Source organism: Phascolarctos cinereus, unplaced genomic scaffold (genome assembly GCF_003287225.1).
Source record: "Phascolarctos cinereus isolate Bilbo 61053 unplaced genomic scaffold, phaCin_HiC Scaffold_5;HRSCAF=322, whole genome shotgun sequence".
NCBI lineage: Eukaryota > Metazoa > Chordata > Mammalia > Diprotodontia > Phascolarctidae > Phascolarctos > Phascolarctos cinereus.
This window is the reverse complement of record NW_027555958.1, coordinates 230,058,711-230,074,432: the sequence shown is the minus strand read 5'-3', so window position 1 is coordinate 230,074,432 and position 15,722 is coordinate 230,058,711. Positions and strand designations below refer to the sequence as shown.

General features: G+C 42.2%; 1 protein-coding gene across 2 annotated transcripts; it reads right to left on the bottom strand.

The window, feature by feature from the left end:
• Positions 1-10,161: 10,161 nt before the first annotated feature.
• DNPH1 (2'-deoxynucleoside 5'-phosphate N-hydrolase 1) lies at positions 10,162-15,297 on the bottom strand. 2 transcript variants are annotated; one of them, XM_078155345.1, is made up of 4 exons: positions 14,923-15,297; positions 11,307-11,841; positions 10,922-11,108; positions 10,162-10,429 (listed from the first exon to the last, which is right to left on the bottom strand). In XM_078155345.1, the coding sequence occupies exons 2-4, from the start codon at positions 11,457-11,459 to the stop codon at positions 10,275-10,277; spliced, it is 495 nt and encodes a 164-aa protein (XP_078011471.1). In that variant the 5' UTR covers positions 11,460-11,841; positions 14,923-15,297; the 3' UTR covers positions 10,162-10,274. The 2 variants fall into 2 exon arrangements, with proteins under 2 accessions (XP_078011471.1, XP_078011472.1); XM_078155346.1 differs by having other exon boundaries at positions 11,307-11,375; positions 14,923-15,295.
• Positions 15,298-15,722: the final 425 nt, after the last annotated feature.

Sequence of the window (15,722 nt, the reverse complement as noted above, 5' to 3'; positions counted from 1 at the left end):
GGAGGACCTGAGTTCAAATCTGACCTCACTTACTAGCTGTATGACCCTGGGCAAGTCACTTAACCCTGACTGCCTCCAATTTAAAGAAAAAAAAATTCTAATGGCTTCCCTATGTTAATTATTTCCTATTTATACTATATATAACTTGCTTGTATATATTTGTCTGCATGTTATCTCCCTCATTAGATTTTAAGGGCAAGGACTACTTTTTACCTCTTTTTGTATCCTGTCAACCCTCCCAGGACTGTTCTGTGCTTAGCACAATCTCTGGCACATAGTAGGGACTCTGCAGCTTTCAGCATTATTGATCACCCTCTTCTCCTTGATCCTTTCCTCTCTCTAGGTTTTCAGTACACTGCTCTCTCTTAGTTCTCTTCCTACCTACGAGACCCCTCCTTCTTAGTCTCCATCACTGAATCCTTATCCGGATCATGCCCCCTACCTGTAGGTATCCCACAGGATTCTGTGGTAAGTTCATCAGCACCCATGGATTTAATTATCATTTCTATATTGATAATTCTCAAATCTACCTATCCTACCCTAAACTCCCTGCTGACCTCCAGTGTTGTATCTCCAATTGCCTTTCAGACATCTCCAAATGGATGTCCAGTAGACATCTTAAACTCATGCATTCATTATCCTTTTCCCAAACCCTTCTCCATTCCAGATTTCCCTCTTATTGTCAAGGGCACCACCATCTTGGTTCTCCAGGTCACAACCTAGATGCCATCTTTGACTCCTCACTACCTCTCACCCCCATATCCACTCTGTTTCTAAGTCCTATCAATTTCACTTTTGCAATGTCTCTCAATATGCCCCCTTCTTTCCTCGGTTACTGATGCCACCCTAGTGTAGACCCTCACTGTACTGTTGCAACAACCTGCTAGTTGGTCATCCTGCTATGCCATCTGTCTGTATTCCAGTACAACTTCCATTTGGCCATCAAAGTGGTTTTCCTAAAGTGCAGGTCTGACCATGTCACACCCCCCTATTCAATAAACTCTAGTAGTTCCCTATAACCTTTAGGGTCATATACAAAATCCTCTGTTTGGCCCTTCATAACCTCCCCCAACCTTTACAGCCTATGCCCCCACCAACCCATACTCTTCAGTACAGTGACTTCAACCTTACTATTCCATGAGCAAAACATCTCATCTCTGTGCTTTGTGAATTTTCTCTGTCTATGCCTCATGCCTAGAATACTCTCCCTCCCGAATTCCATCCACCGACTGACCTGGTTTCCTCCAAGTCTGAACTAAAATCTCACCTTCTACAAGAAGTCTTTCCCACCCCTCTTAATTCTAGAATCCGGCGTCTTCTGTTAATCATTTCCGATTTATCCTGTACGTAGCTTATTTGCACATATTTATTTCCTTGTTGTGTCCCCCATTAGACTATGAGCTCCTGGAGGGCAGGGACTGTCTTTTGCTTCTCTTTGTATCCCCACTGCTTAGCACAGTACCTGAGACATAGAAGATGCTTAATAAATGCCTATTTGATTGTTGACTACAGGTGTGCATGGATTGGAAACTTTCCCATCTGCACAGAAGATCCTGGGAGGGAGACGGTGTAATGAAAAGAGTCCATGTATTTCTTTGCATTTAATTCCAGTATTAAAAGCTACGGCAACACAACATGCCCAAGTGTCTGAATATATGAATGCAGGGGGAAGGGACCTGAGAAAATGGAAGACCCCTTCAGAGTAGGGACTCAGATGCAGATACTATGTTTATTATTTTAATATTTTGAGCACTATTCCATGCATACTCTTGGACAAAATTGAACCTGGCTATCAAGGACTTAACGTAAAACCCTCTTCTGAGTCAAGTACTGAAGCAGAGGGGCCTTTTGTGTTGGGAGGAGCACCCTAGGCACTTGCAAAGTGTAATGACCTCTAGTCTAGAAGTGATACTGCAGCATATTAGAAAGTGCCAGTTTCTTCTTGAATGCTCCTTAGCATGACTGAAAAGGTTTACTAGTAATTCAAGAAGAGCACCACCTAATGGTTAATTCTGACATTACACTGAGGGAGTTGTATTACCTTGCTGAATAACCAACATAGAGACAGCTGTTTTCCTATGTACTTAAGAGAGGCAGCATCGAACAACAAAGAAGTCACATGTGGGGGCTCATCTGGGATTTCCATCTTGAATGTTCTAGTATTGCAGAGCAAGGGGGAAAATCAATATTTAAAGAAATTTGTTCAGGCTGTAAATTAAACAGCTGGTTTTTCTGATGTGTTCTCTTTTCAAGTGGGACAATATACTTTAAGATAACTTTTGCCTAATAATGCAGAAATATGTTTTTCATGACTTCATATGTATAATGGGTGGAGGGAGGGAAAGAATTTAGAACTGTAATTTTTTATATTATTTTTAGTTTTCAACAATCACGTCCATATGCTTTTAAGTTTTAAATTTTTCTCCCCCCTCCCTGCCCAAGATAGTGTGCAATATGATATAGACTCTACATTCCTATTAAACATATTTTCACATTAGTCATGTTGTAAGGAAGAATTAGAACCAATAGGAACCACAAGAAAGAGGAAAGAAAACAAAACAGAAGAAAAAAAAAAGGGCAAATACTATGCTTCAATCTGCATTCAAACTCCATAGTTCTTTCTCTGGGTGTGGATAGCATTTTCCATCATGAGACCTCTGGAGATGTCTTAGATTTTCGCATTGCTGAGAAGGGCAAAGTCTATCAAAGTTAGTTATCACACAATGTGTCTGTTACTGTGTACAGTGTTTTCCTGGTTCTGCTCACTTCACTCAGCATCAGTCCATACATGTCTTTCCAGGTTTCTCTGAAGCCTGCCTGCTCATCATTTCTTATAACACAATAGTATTCCATTACATTCATATGCCACAACTTGTTCAGCCATTCCTCAATTGATGGATATCCCCTCAATTTCCAATTCTTGGCCACTACAGAAAGAGCTGCTATAAATATTTTTGTACACGTGGGACCTTTTCCCATTTGTATGATCTCTTTGGAATACAGCCCTAGAAGTGGTATTGCTGGGTCAAAGGGTATGCACATTTTTATAGCCCTTTGGGCATAGTTCCAAATTGCTCTCCAAAATGGTTGGATCATTTCACAACTCCACTGACAATGCATTAGTGTTCCAATTTTCCCACATCTTCTCCAGCTGTAAATAATTTTTAAAAACATTATTTAGTTCAATAAAACCCTATATGCCTAAGTTTAGACACCTGATGAATTACTGTGTAAAACACTGGGGCATAGCAATATACATAGATAACAACAGCAACAATAATAATAATAATAGCTAATATGTACATAACAATATTATCTTATTCGATCCTCATAACAACTTTGGGAGGTAGGTGCAATCATTACCTGCCCCCCCCATTTTATAGATAAGGAAATTGAGGCAAACAGAGAGGCTAAGTGACTTGCCCGGTCACACAGGTAGTAAGTGCCATAGAGAGGACACTGCCAGGAAAAGTCATGCCTCATAACTTAATTACTTAAGTCTCAAGAGATCAGTCAACAAACACTGAATCAGTCAGTCATTCAATAAACATTTATTAAGTGATACCTATGGGCCAGGCATTGGGAACATATAAAGACAAAAACCAAAAAAAATGGAGTATAGTTTCTATCAAGAGAAATAATATGGTCCTATATAAGTAGATAAAAAACATACACATGGTTTGGTGGTGTTGTTCAATCATTTTTCAGTTGTCTGGCTTTTCATGACCCCATTTGGGATTTTCTTGTCAAAGGTACTAGAGGGATTTGCCATTTCCTTCTCTGACTTATTTTATAGATGGGGAAACTGAGACAAACAGGGTTAAGCTATTTGCCCAGGGCCACATAGATAGTGCCTGAGACTGGATTTTGACTCAGGAAGGTAAGTCTTCCTGACACTAGGCCCAGAGCTCTATCCACTGTGCCTCCTACGTGCCTTATATGATTACTACCAGGTAATTTTAGTGAGACAGGTGCTAGCAGCTGAGAGGGTCAGCAAAGGTGTCACATAGGAAATAGCACTTTAACTAATCTTTAAAGGAGGCTAGAGATTCTAAGGGACAAACATGAGGTGGGGGATACATTCAGGATATGGGAAAAACAGCCTGTGCAAAAGCATCCATGTTTGGGTTTTTTTTTTTCCACAGACAGGAGATTTGTGGAATGTGTGATAGAGAGAAAAGCCAGTTTGTTTAGCTGAAGTTCTTAAAGGGAAATAAAGTCAAATAATCCCAGAAAAGAGTTATACTGTCACAAACAAAGGAGTTTGTATTTGATCCTAGAGGCAATAGAAAGACACTGGAATTTATTTTTTGTTTTATTGCTAGTTTTTCTTTTCCCATCACCTTCATTTCCAAATGTATCCTTCCTCCCTCCCCTACCAGAAGGGTTATAGATAACCAAATCAACCAGATTGGACAGACAATCCCTTCCCCCGCTCCCCCCACACAAACACACACACCCCTCAGGGGAAAGTAGTTTTACAAGGCTATAAATATAGGTCCCCTCCCCATCTCAAAAAACTGGAGAAGGTATGAGCCATGAAATGACAAACCAACCATACATTGAGTGGTGTAACACATGGCGCCTAGATGAGAGCAGAAGGAGACAAGGCTCCGTCTTACTCATCTCCTGTACAAAATACAAATAAATAAATAAATAGAGAAGGGGAAATAAAGCAGTTCAGATAAATGACCCAATACATCACCTGAGTATAATGGTTTCTGAAATGTTATATACCTGTAATTCCCCATAGCAGCTAGGTAGCACAATGGATAAGCTTTGGGCTTGGAATCAGGAAGACTCCTCTTCCTGAGTTCAAATCCAGCCTCAGAAACTTAACTAGCTGTGTGACCCTAAGCAAGTCACTTAACCCTATTTGTCTCAGTTTCCTCATCTATAAAAATGAGCTGGAGAAGGAAATGACAAATCATTCCTGTATCTTTGCCAAGAAAACTTCAAATGGGGTCATAAGGAGTTGGACATGACTGAACAACAACATAGTTTCCCACAGAAACAAAGAAGGGAAAGAGGTATGTTTTCTTGTTTCTTTTTTCAGAACCAAGCTTAGTAATTATAATTATACAGTGTTCATTTTTTTGTACTTTTTTGTTCTTTTAATTTACATAGTAAAAATTATGAATATTGCTTGCCTGGTTCTGTTTAATTTCACTTTGTATCATTTTAGAAAAGACTTCCAATGCCTGTGTTGTTTATATTCATATTTCTTATGCATTAATAGCCTATTATATTCATGGATTGTAATTTATTCAGCTATCCCCTAATTGATGAACATCTACCTTGTTTCCAGTTCTTTGTTATTACAAAAAGTTCAACTATAAATATTTTGGTATTTATACGGTCTTTCTGTCATTGGCCTTTTGGTGATTATAAACCTAGCATTGGGATTTTTTGGGTAGAAAAGTATGAATATTTTAGTCACTTTCTTAGTTATAATGTTTTTACAATGTTTTTATTGATCTTTTGTTTTTATCATCAGTTTTTTCCAGCATCTCTCCTTCCCCCCTTCCTAGAGAGCCACCCCATATAACAAATAATATTCTTAAAGACAGAAAAGAAAAATAAAAGGAAAAACTCAGCACAACATGTTGAACAAATCCAAAAACATGTGTAATATACACTGTGGACCTCCCACCTCTGCAAAGGGGCTGGTTGGGAACATCCTCTCATATACTTTCTTTCAAGCCATGCTTGCTCTTTATAATTATGCAATATTCATTTTTTATTTCTCTGTGTGTGGCTATTCTTTCTATTTATATTGTTCCAGTTACTGTGTTTAGCATATTGTTTTCTTGGCTCTGCCTACTTCATTCTACATCAGTTCATTTAAATCTTTCCATGCTTCTCTGTATTCATCCCAGGCATTATTTCTCATAGCACGGTAATATTCCATTACATTCATGTACCACAATTTGTTTAGCCATTCCCCATCAATGGGCATCTACTTTGTTTCCAATTCTTTGCTATCTAAAAAAATGCTTCTACAAATATTTTGGTGCATCTGAGGACTTTCATCTTACTGATGACTTTCTTGGGGTATAAACCCAGTAATGGAGTCGCTGGGTCAAAGGATATGGATATTTCAGTCACTTTATTTGCATAATTCCAAACTGCTTTCCAAAATGGTTTTTTTTTACCAGTTGACAGCTTCACTAACAATGCACCAATGTGCCTATCTTTCCACAACCCTCTGAGTATTCCTATCTTTTGTCATCTTTGCCAATATGCTGGGTGTGAGGTGAAATCTCGGGTTTTTCATCTGAATTTCTCGCATTATTAGTGATTTTTAGCATTTTTTCATATGGTTGTTCATATTTTTCTATTCTTTAGAGAACTCTTTTTTCACATCCTTTGACTTATGTATTGGTGAATGGTTATTGTAGACCATAATGTTAGTTCCGGAAGCTCATACTAAAAGGGATATTGACATCTTGTAGGATGTCCAAATGAAGTTGACCAGAATTATGAGATGATTAGAGATTAAGCCATTCAAAGACAGTTGAAGTAACTAGGGATGTTTAGTCTTGAGAAGAATTAGACAGAAGGAATTAGATTTATGTGTCTTCAGAGGGCAGAACTAGGACCAGTAAGTGAGAGTTACAGGGACATTATTTCATCTTAACAAAAGATGTTGGTAAAGTTCTCTATTAAATCATAAGGTGCTCTGTCAATTGTTTTTTTTTAATATAAATTTATTTATTTTTAGTTTTCAACATTCACTTCCACAAGTTTTTGAGTTCCAAATTTTCACCCCATCTCCCCCCTCCCCCCACCCCAAGATGGCATGCATTCTGAATATCCCTTCTCCTAGTCTATCCTCTCTTCTATCTCTGTCCCCTTCTCCTTCTATTTTCCTGTAGGGCAGGATAGACTTCTGTACCCCATTTCCTGTATTTCTTATTTCCCAGTAGCATGTGAAAACTTTTTTTAAACATATGTTTTTAAAACTTTAGGTTTCAAATTTTCTCTTCCTCCTCCCCCCCACCCTCATTGAAAAGGCAAGCAACTCAATATAGGTTGTACATGCGTTATGCAAAACACTCCATAGTAGACATGTTGAAAAACTAACTCTATTTCCCTTAATCCTATCCTGCCCTCCCATTTATTCTATTCTTTCTTTTCACCCTGTCCCTCCTCAGAAGTATTTACTTCTGATTACCCCGTTTCCCAATCTGCCCTCCTCTCTACATCCCCCTGCTCTCTTGTCCCCTTCTCCCCCTATTTTCCTGTAGGGTTAAGACAGCTTTCCATACCCAACTGAATGTGTATGTTATTCCCTCTGTAAGCCAAATTCTATGAGAAAGATTCACTCATTCCCTCTTACCTTCCCCTTTCCCCTCCACTGTGAGACTTTTCTTTTCTTTTTTTTGTGAGATAATTTACCCCATTCTAACTCTCCCTTTCTTCTTCTCTGAGTATAATCCCCTCTCATCCCTTGATTTTATTCACCAGATATGACCCCTTAATCTTCAACTCACCCTGTGCCCTCTATCTATACATATAATTTTTTTCCTCCAACTACCCTAATACTGACAAAGGTCTCATGAGTTACAAATATCATCTTTCCATGCAGGAATGTAAACAGTTCAATCTTAATAAGTCTCTTATGATTTCTCTTTCCTGTTTACCTCTTCATGTTCCACTTGAGTCCTGTATTTGAAAGTCAAATTTTCTATTCAGCTCTGGTCTTTTCATCAGGAATGCTTGAAAGTCCTCTATTTCACTGAATGACCATTTTTTCCCCTGAAGGATTATACTCAGTTTTGCTGGGTAGGTGATTCTTGGTTGTAATCCTATCTCCTTTGCCCTCCAGAATATTATATTCCATGCCTGCGGTCCTTTAATGTAGAAGCTGCTAAATCTTGTGTTATCCTGATTGTGTTTCCACAGTACTTGAACTGTTTCCTTCTGGCAGCTTGTAATATTTTCTCCTTGACCTGGGAACTCTGGAATTTGGCTATAATATTCCTAGGAGTTTTCCTTTGGGGATCTCTTTCAGGAGATCTGTGGATTCTTTCAATTTCTATTTTGCCCTCTGGTTCTACTATATCAGGGCAGTTTTCCTTGATAATTTCTTGAAAGATGATGTCTAGGCTCTTTTTTTGATCATGGCTTTCAGATAGTCCAATAATTTTTAAATTCTCTCTCCTGGATCTATTTTCCAGGTCAGTTGTTTTTCCAATGAGATATTTCACATTGTTTTCTAATTTTTCATTCTTTTGGATTTGTTCTACTGTGTTGTGATTTCTCATAAAGTCACTATTTCCAATTGCTCTATTCTAATTTTTAAGGAAGTATTTTCTTCAGTAAGCTTTTGGACTTCCTTTTCCATTTGGCCAATTTTGCTTTTTAGGGCATTCTTCTTCTCATTGGCTTTTTGGACCTCTTTTGCCATTTGGGTTAGGCTATTTTTTAAGGTGTTATTTTCTTCAGTATTTTTTTGGGTCTCCTTTAGCAAGCTGTTGACTTGTTTTCATGATTTTCTTGCATCACTCTCAGTTTTTTTCCTTACTTCCCTTATTTGCTTCTCAAAATCCCTTTTGAGCTCTTCCAAGGCCTGGGACTGATTCATATTTTTCTTGGAGGCTTTGGATGTAGGAGCTTTGACTTTGTTGTCTTCTTCTGGTTGTATATTTTGATCTTCTTTTTCACCAAAGTAAGATAATATAGTCTGACTCTTTTTGCGCTGCTTGCTCATGATCCCGGCCAATTACTTGAGTTTTAAACTCTTTGTTAAGGTACAAATCTGCTTCCAATGTGGAGAGTGTACTGTCCCAAGCTTCAGGAGTTTGTACAGCTGTTTTCAGAGATACTTGTAGGGACCTGTAAATTTTCAGTTCTTCCAAGGTGGTATGATAAGGGGTGAGGTGTTTACTCCTTTCCTGGCCTGTGACTACAAGTACTCCTTTCTGTCCTGTAACTGTGGGGGGGGGGGTTCCTCTCCACAGCCACTATAAGCTCTACCACGCCAGTGCTCCTCCTCACCCCAGCACCGCCACCCAAAACTGTGACCCAGACCCACACATGGGCAAAGCAAGAGATTCCTGCCTCAGCACTAGCAAAGAGATTCCTGCAATCCCTCTGTAATCAGCCACTAGATTTCCCCTCAGTCTGTGGGCCGGAAGCTCAGGAAGCAGCTGCCCAACCCAGGGCCATGCTCTTGGGGAATGGAGCTGAGACCCCGCCTTCCTTTCTCAGTACCGATAGAAACAGACTTTTCCCACTAACCTTCTAAGTTGTCTTTGGCATTTGTGGATTGAGTCGTCTGGAAACTCCACAGCTGCCCGAGATTCAGTCCTCTGAGGCCTGCTCCAGGTTCGCTGAGGCCTGTGTGCTCACACTGTGCTCCCAGCCCAGAGCGATACACCTTTCTGATCAATCATCCAGGTTGTCTTGGGCTGGAAATTTGTTTCACTCTGTCCTTCTGTGGGTTCTGCTGCTTCAGAATTTGTTTAGCGCCATTTTTTATGAGGATTTGGAGGGGTTTGGAGGACAGCTCAAGCAAGTTACTGCTTTTACTCCATCATCTTGGCTCCCTCTGTCAATTGGTAATGTGATATAATGCTTTAAGGTTTTACATATATAATATCATTTGATCTTCATAACCCTTTAAGATGGGTGGTTATTCTCTCCATTTTACAGATGAGGAAACTGAGGGAGAGGTCTTGCCCAGGGACCTACAGGTAGATAACATCTGAGGCAGGATTCTAACCCATTCTGCCACCTGGCTGTCCAACATTGGAATGGCCTGCCTGAGTTTCTCAGTCTCACAGGAACTATTCAACCAGATTACGACTGATCTATCTGTGGGCATCCACACACCAGGCAGGGAATTATATGGACTAGGATCTTCAGATCAAAGATGGGAAAACCTTGCCAAGTCCACAGTCAAAACCTTTCCAGATGTGCCAGCCTCATTTTCTGGGAACAAAGGGTCATCTTCTGCCACAATGGTGGGGATGAGGAGAAGACTTTAGTAGAAGATGGCTCAATATAATAAACGCTATATTAAAACAGTGATGGGGTGGTGATGGTGGTGTGCCTGGGAGGCTTAAACACCCTCAAGAAAATGAACTCCATCCTTGTTTCTGTGAACCACCATCTCTTTTCTACCTTCCCCACCCCCAAGAAATGACACAAAGATACAACCTGAACACACTTGTTAATTCAGGATTGGGGATAGGGGCCAAGGATGGCATATGGAAGAAGTGGAATCAAGCAGGTTTTGGAGTAGAAATTTAGATATCAAGGTTAGGTCAAGAAGTCAGAGTTGGAGAGGAGGAGGCAGCTCCAGGCTCAGGAGGATCGGTCTCAAAGTACCGGTCCAGCAGCGTCTCCACTTCGTTCTCTTCATAATCCCACACCTGGAATCGTGTTCCATCAGCTGCACCCCGGATCATGGCTGAGAGCACTGGGGAACAGCAGAAGCAGAGGTGAGGCACATCAGTGCCAAATGTTCAGACTGCAGCCCATTCCCGGATCCCCTTTTGGGGAAGGGTCCCTGAGTCACTGTGAGTTTGTGACAGCAGAGCTGGAGATTCCATGTGGACCAGGAATGAGGCCCTGGTACACAGGACTAGGAATAATAGCTGGAAACTAAGAAGAGGCAGAGCTTGACTCTGAGTTGGAACTGCTCACAAATGTCAGGGGCTACACCACAGAGGGGGCAGATCACTCTTCAGGGAAGGTCTTCAAGCAGGCCTGGGAGACCACTTGTCATGGATCTTATAGATGGTATTCTTCATTAGGTACACCACCACCTAGCTCCCTTCCCAACAGTCAATTCTATGCAGATGGCTTTGGGGCTGTGATGAACAAACTGACCCAAGCTGCCTGGACCTCCCCTTATGCTCCTGTCCCCTCAGGAAGGTAGGAATGGATGGCAGGGCAGAGCGGCACTCACCTCGGCCAGACTGAGGGTGAAAGAGGCACAGAACTCTCTTGTTGAGGGCCACGGCCCGGCCCAACTCATAGCCAACACCTAAGGAAGGCTGGGTCACTTCAGCCACCACCACTACAGGGAGACAAGCAGATGATGAGCTGGCCTGAAGTCTCTCTAGTTCTTGTATGGAAGCAGACAGGGCTAGAGACTGCATAAGAAATGATACCGCATGTGTACAATTAAACTTAAAGCAGGACTATTATTCTTGTGGAAAGGTGTGTAGACAGAACACAGTCAACCTTGGAGGGAAAGGGTAAGAGATTCCTTGGACATGAGGGTAGAAAAATCCAAGAAACCTCTACCTTGTGCTTTCAAGAACTAGGAATCCAAAGGCGGCAAAACTCACCATCTGCCTGCTGCAACCAAGCCAGTTCTCGCTCATGAATGAGTCTGTCACCCCCTGCTGCCTCTTCCCCTGCAGAGATTGGGTGGACAAGGAGTCAGCTGAGTAAGGAGGCAAACCCACTCCCACCCTGTCCTTGGGTCCTTCTCCATTCATTATCCACAATCCCACTCAGTTTTCTTTTTTTTTTTTAAAGTTATACATGTACAATCACATTAAACATATTTCCACATTAGTCATGTTGTGAGAGAAGAATTAGAACAAAAGAGAAAAACCAAGAGAAGGAAAAAAACAAACAAAAAGGAAAATAATATGCTTCAATCTGCCTTCAGACTCCATAGTTCTTTCTCTGGATGTGGATCGTATTTTCCATCATGAGTCTTTTGGAGTTGTCTTAGATCATGGATTGCTGAGAAGAGCCAAAGCTGGTCATCGCACAACGTTGCTGTTACCATGTACAATGTTCTCCTGGTTCTGCTCACTTCACTCAGCATCGTTTCATGTACCCACTCAGTCTTTTTCACCCCACAGTCATTCACTATCAACAGGGTTAGAGTAAGAGTGAGAAGTTGGGTTGTGTGATTTATAAGGTTCTTTCTAAACTGAAGATTGTATGAAAAATGTTCACTAAGAATCCACTACGTGCTAGATTCTATCTAAGAGAGAGATTTATGGGACTGAGTTCCTGTACTCCACTCAGAGAAAGCACAATAAACGAAGAATGGGACTTTAACTGGACTTTGAAAGATGGTTAAGAAACAGATATATACAGTGGGGAGAGCATTCCTATTGTAAAGGATAGTATAAGCAAGAAAACTGGGGTGAGACAGGCAGAGGGGTGGGTCAAAGTGAGTCTCATTAAAGTGAGTTCTTTTTGATGGAGAATGGGAGATACAGCTACTATATATTGTGGGAAGCCTTGAGCGTCAGGCTAGGGAGTTTGAATTCCATTCTATAGGCAGTAAAGGAAATTTCTGAGCAGGGAAATAGGCACAGTATCAAAGTAGTATCTCAGGAAAATTAAACCAATGGATTGAAGGAGAAGAAACAGGATACAAGAAGGCTTACAAAGGAGTCTATTCCAATACTTTAAGATAGAAATGATGGTCTTAGGGTGGCAACTGCATTAATGGAAAGGAAGGCATGATATCATGGACACTTGGAAAGAAAAATCAAGTAGATTTGTCAGCTGACAATGTGGAGGGCAAGGAAGAGGTTAAGAATTAAAAGAGGGCTCTGACTGACCAACAGTTTCAGAGTCTGTGATCCTAGCAAAACACAGGAGAGAAAGGTACTTCAGGCAGTTGGAAATGTGGGGTGGCAGGCTATGAGAGGTTAAGGAGGGCTGGAGATACAGCCTTGGAACTCATCTGTATATATAACTGATTAAAGTCATGGCAGTGAATAATATTTCCAAAGGCTAGTGTAAAGAAGATCAAGGACAAAGCCTTGAAGGATATCTACATTTAAAGGGTGATAGATAGGAACTTGCAAGGGAGAACTGTAAAGACTAGAAAGAGGTAGGGAGGAAAACCAGTATGGTGCCTCAGAAGCAAAGAGTGTCCAGAAAAGGAGGCTGATCAACTGCATAATGTACTACAGAGAGGTGCTGAAGAATAATAACAGAAAAAAGGCTATTGGATTTACATCTAATATAATAATCACAATGAGAGAGCAATTATCAAAAGAAATCAATGTGGCTATACACGGAGCTCTCTAATAAGCTGTTTTAAGACAGATATATGCACAAAAGATGGAAAGTATGATATGTCACCAAAGATACTGAGAAAGACTTAAGAAAAAGAGTATAATGTTAGCAGATGGCAAAGAGACACATGGAGAAGGACCTTGGGGAGGCTTTTTCCAGGACACTAAATGGTCCTAGATAAACAAAAAACAGCCATAATGGTCAAAGAGCTCAAAATCATACGATTCAGGGCTCTCTGCTGAAGGAACTAAATATAATTAACCTGGAGAAGGGAAGGCTTAGGGAAAACATAACTAAAATTGAAAGGCTATCATATAGAAGATAGATTAGCCTTTTTCTTTTTGGTCTCCAAAAGGCAGAACAAGAAGAAATGGGTGCATGTTGAGGAAAAGTAGATTGCAAGTCAATATAAGGAAAAAAACTTCCTAACAATTAAAGCAATGAGCAGCATAGGCTGATTTTCACCATCACTGGATGCCTTCAAGTAAGGTTAAATGACTACTCATTGAAGGTGTTGTAAAGGTATAATAGTGGGTGTGACTACATGACTTCGGAGGTTCTTTTCAAAACTGTTATGCTTAGATTTTATTATAAAATTACACTATTCCTACTTTGTTTCTGACTATTCTGGAAATAGTCACTGAACTGTAAAAAAGAAAAAGTTAGAACTGTTCTGACAAACATCACTATGAGATAATTGAACCCGAAGATAATTGAGGGAGTAGAAAGGCAATTAAATCCCAGTGTACAGAAAGAATTTATAGATGTGGTTGGTGAATTAGTGTGAGCAATCTTTAAGACTAACATTGAAGAGAAGAGCTCAATGACCGGAAACATGCAAACGTCTTAATTTTCAATAAAGGGAAACACATACATCACTGAAACAACTAGCAATCTGATGTTATGGCCAACAAAATTAAAGAATGGATTTTTAAAGAGTGAGTTTGTGAGTCTCTGGAAAGGCAGGTGGTGATTACCAAGAGCCATCATGGGTTCAGTAAGAACAAACTATATCATATTAACTTCACTCCTTTTGTGAAAGGGTCACTGGTCTGGTGGCCACTAGACTATAAGCTCCTTGAGGGCAAGGACTGTCTTTTGCCTTATTTTGTATCCCCAGCAATTAACACTGGCACACAGTAGGTATTTAATGTCTATTGACTGATTGTAGAAAGCAGATTTTAAGTCAGTATATGGAAAAAAAATTTCCTTATTTTACTATAAGTACTTTACCCAGGCAGAGGGATTGGGCCATGAGGGCCATAGGTTACCTCACTTCTTCCAGTCCCCATTTACTAATAATAGCTAACTACACTACATACATATAGCACTATGTGCCAGGCACTGTGCTAAGGGCTTTAAGAATAATAGCTAATATTTATATAACACTTACTACATGCCAGGCATTGTTCTAAGAGATTTACAAATTTTATCTCATTTGATCTTCAACAACCCTGGGAGGTAAGTGCTATTATTATCATCCCAGATGAGGACCGTGACTTGCCCAGGGTCACCCAGCTAGGTAGTCTCTGAGGCCACATTTGAACTCAGGTCTTCCTGATTCCGGGTCTGAGGCTCTACCCACTACCACACCCAGCTGCCTCTTACTGCTCAGACATCCACTGCCCTGGAGGCCTTGCAGGGATCTCAGGTTAACCCACCCTCGGATCCAGCCCAAGACTCGGCGCACGAGCCCAGGCCCCTCCCCCAAACTAAGAATCTCTCACTTGGCAGATCAGACTCCGCCCCACGACCGCGCCTACGGCTAGGCCCCGCCCCCCTCTCCGCCACCCAAGGCCCCGCCCCCTGCCATGCACCGCCCCGAAGCGTCCCTCCCTTCTCCCCTCCCCCCGCCTTGCCGCACTGGGACTAGTTCAGACCCTGCCGTCTGCCCCCGGGCCGGCCTCTCACCGCGCGCGCCCAGCTCGGCGGCCGCCACGTGCTCTGTGAGCACCGTCCCGAAGCGCCGCAGTTTTGACACGATGCGCCCGTAGAGAGCCCGGTCCTGCCTCCCGCCTCGGATGCTTCCGCAGAAGTACAGGCCCCGCCGGCCCAGCTACCCCGGCTCCCCGGGCTCCCGCGGCTCCGCCCCAGGGCCTCGCTCCCCGCTCCGCTCCCGCCCCGGAGCCGATGCCGTCGCCATGCCGCCTCCGCTAGGCCACCTACAGGCTCCGCCCGCCGCGTGAGCTACGGCACCGCCCCGGGGCGCACGTGACTCCCCGACACGTGACCAGGCAGCCCGGGGGCCCTACCTCTACCCCAACCTCCCCCCCCTACTGTGAGTGTTAGAGAGGCGGGGTAGGGGGCCGCCCTAGGAACGTCCCCGCCCCCGGCTACGCCCTGCGACCGTCACAACCACTAGCGCGCTGACACCTGCGTCGTAGTCTCCGCGGGGGTGCGCCCGTGCACAGCCCGGGGCTGTGGTGCGACCGGGTTCGACTCGCTGAAGTTCAACCCTTCAGGCGCGACCCTGGCCACGTCATCCCTTAGCCTCTCTTAGCCTCATTTTCCTTATCTATAAAATGGGGTTAGGGCCGCTAGTTAGATAGAGCCACGGCCTGGAATTATGAAGACCTGAGTTAAAATTTGGCCTCAGACACTAGCTGTGAGACCCTGGGCAGGTCACTTCACTCTACCTCAGTTTCCTTGTCTGTAAAATGAGCTGGAGAAGGAAATGGCAAACCACTCCAGTATCTGCTATGAAAACCCCA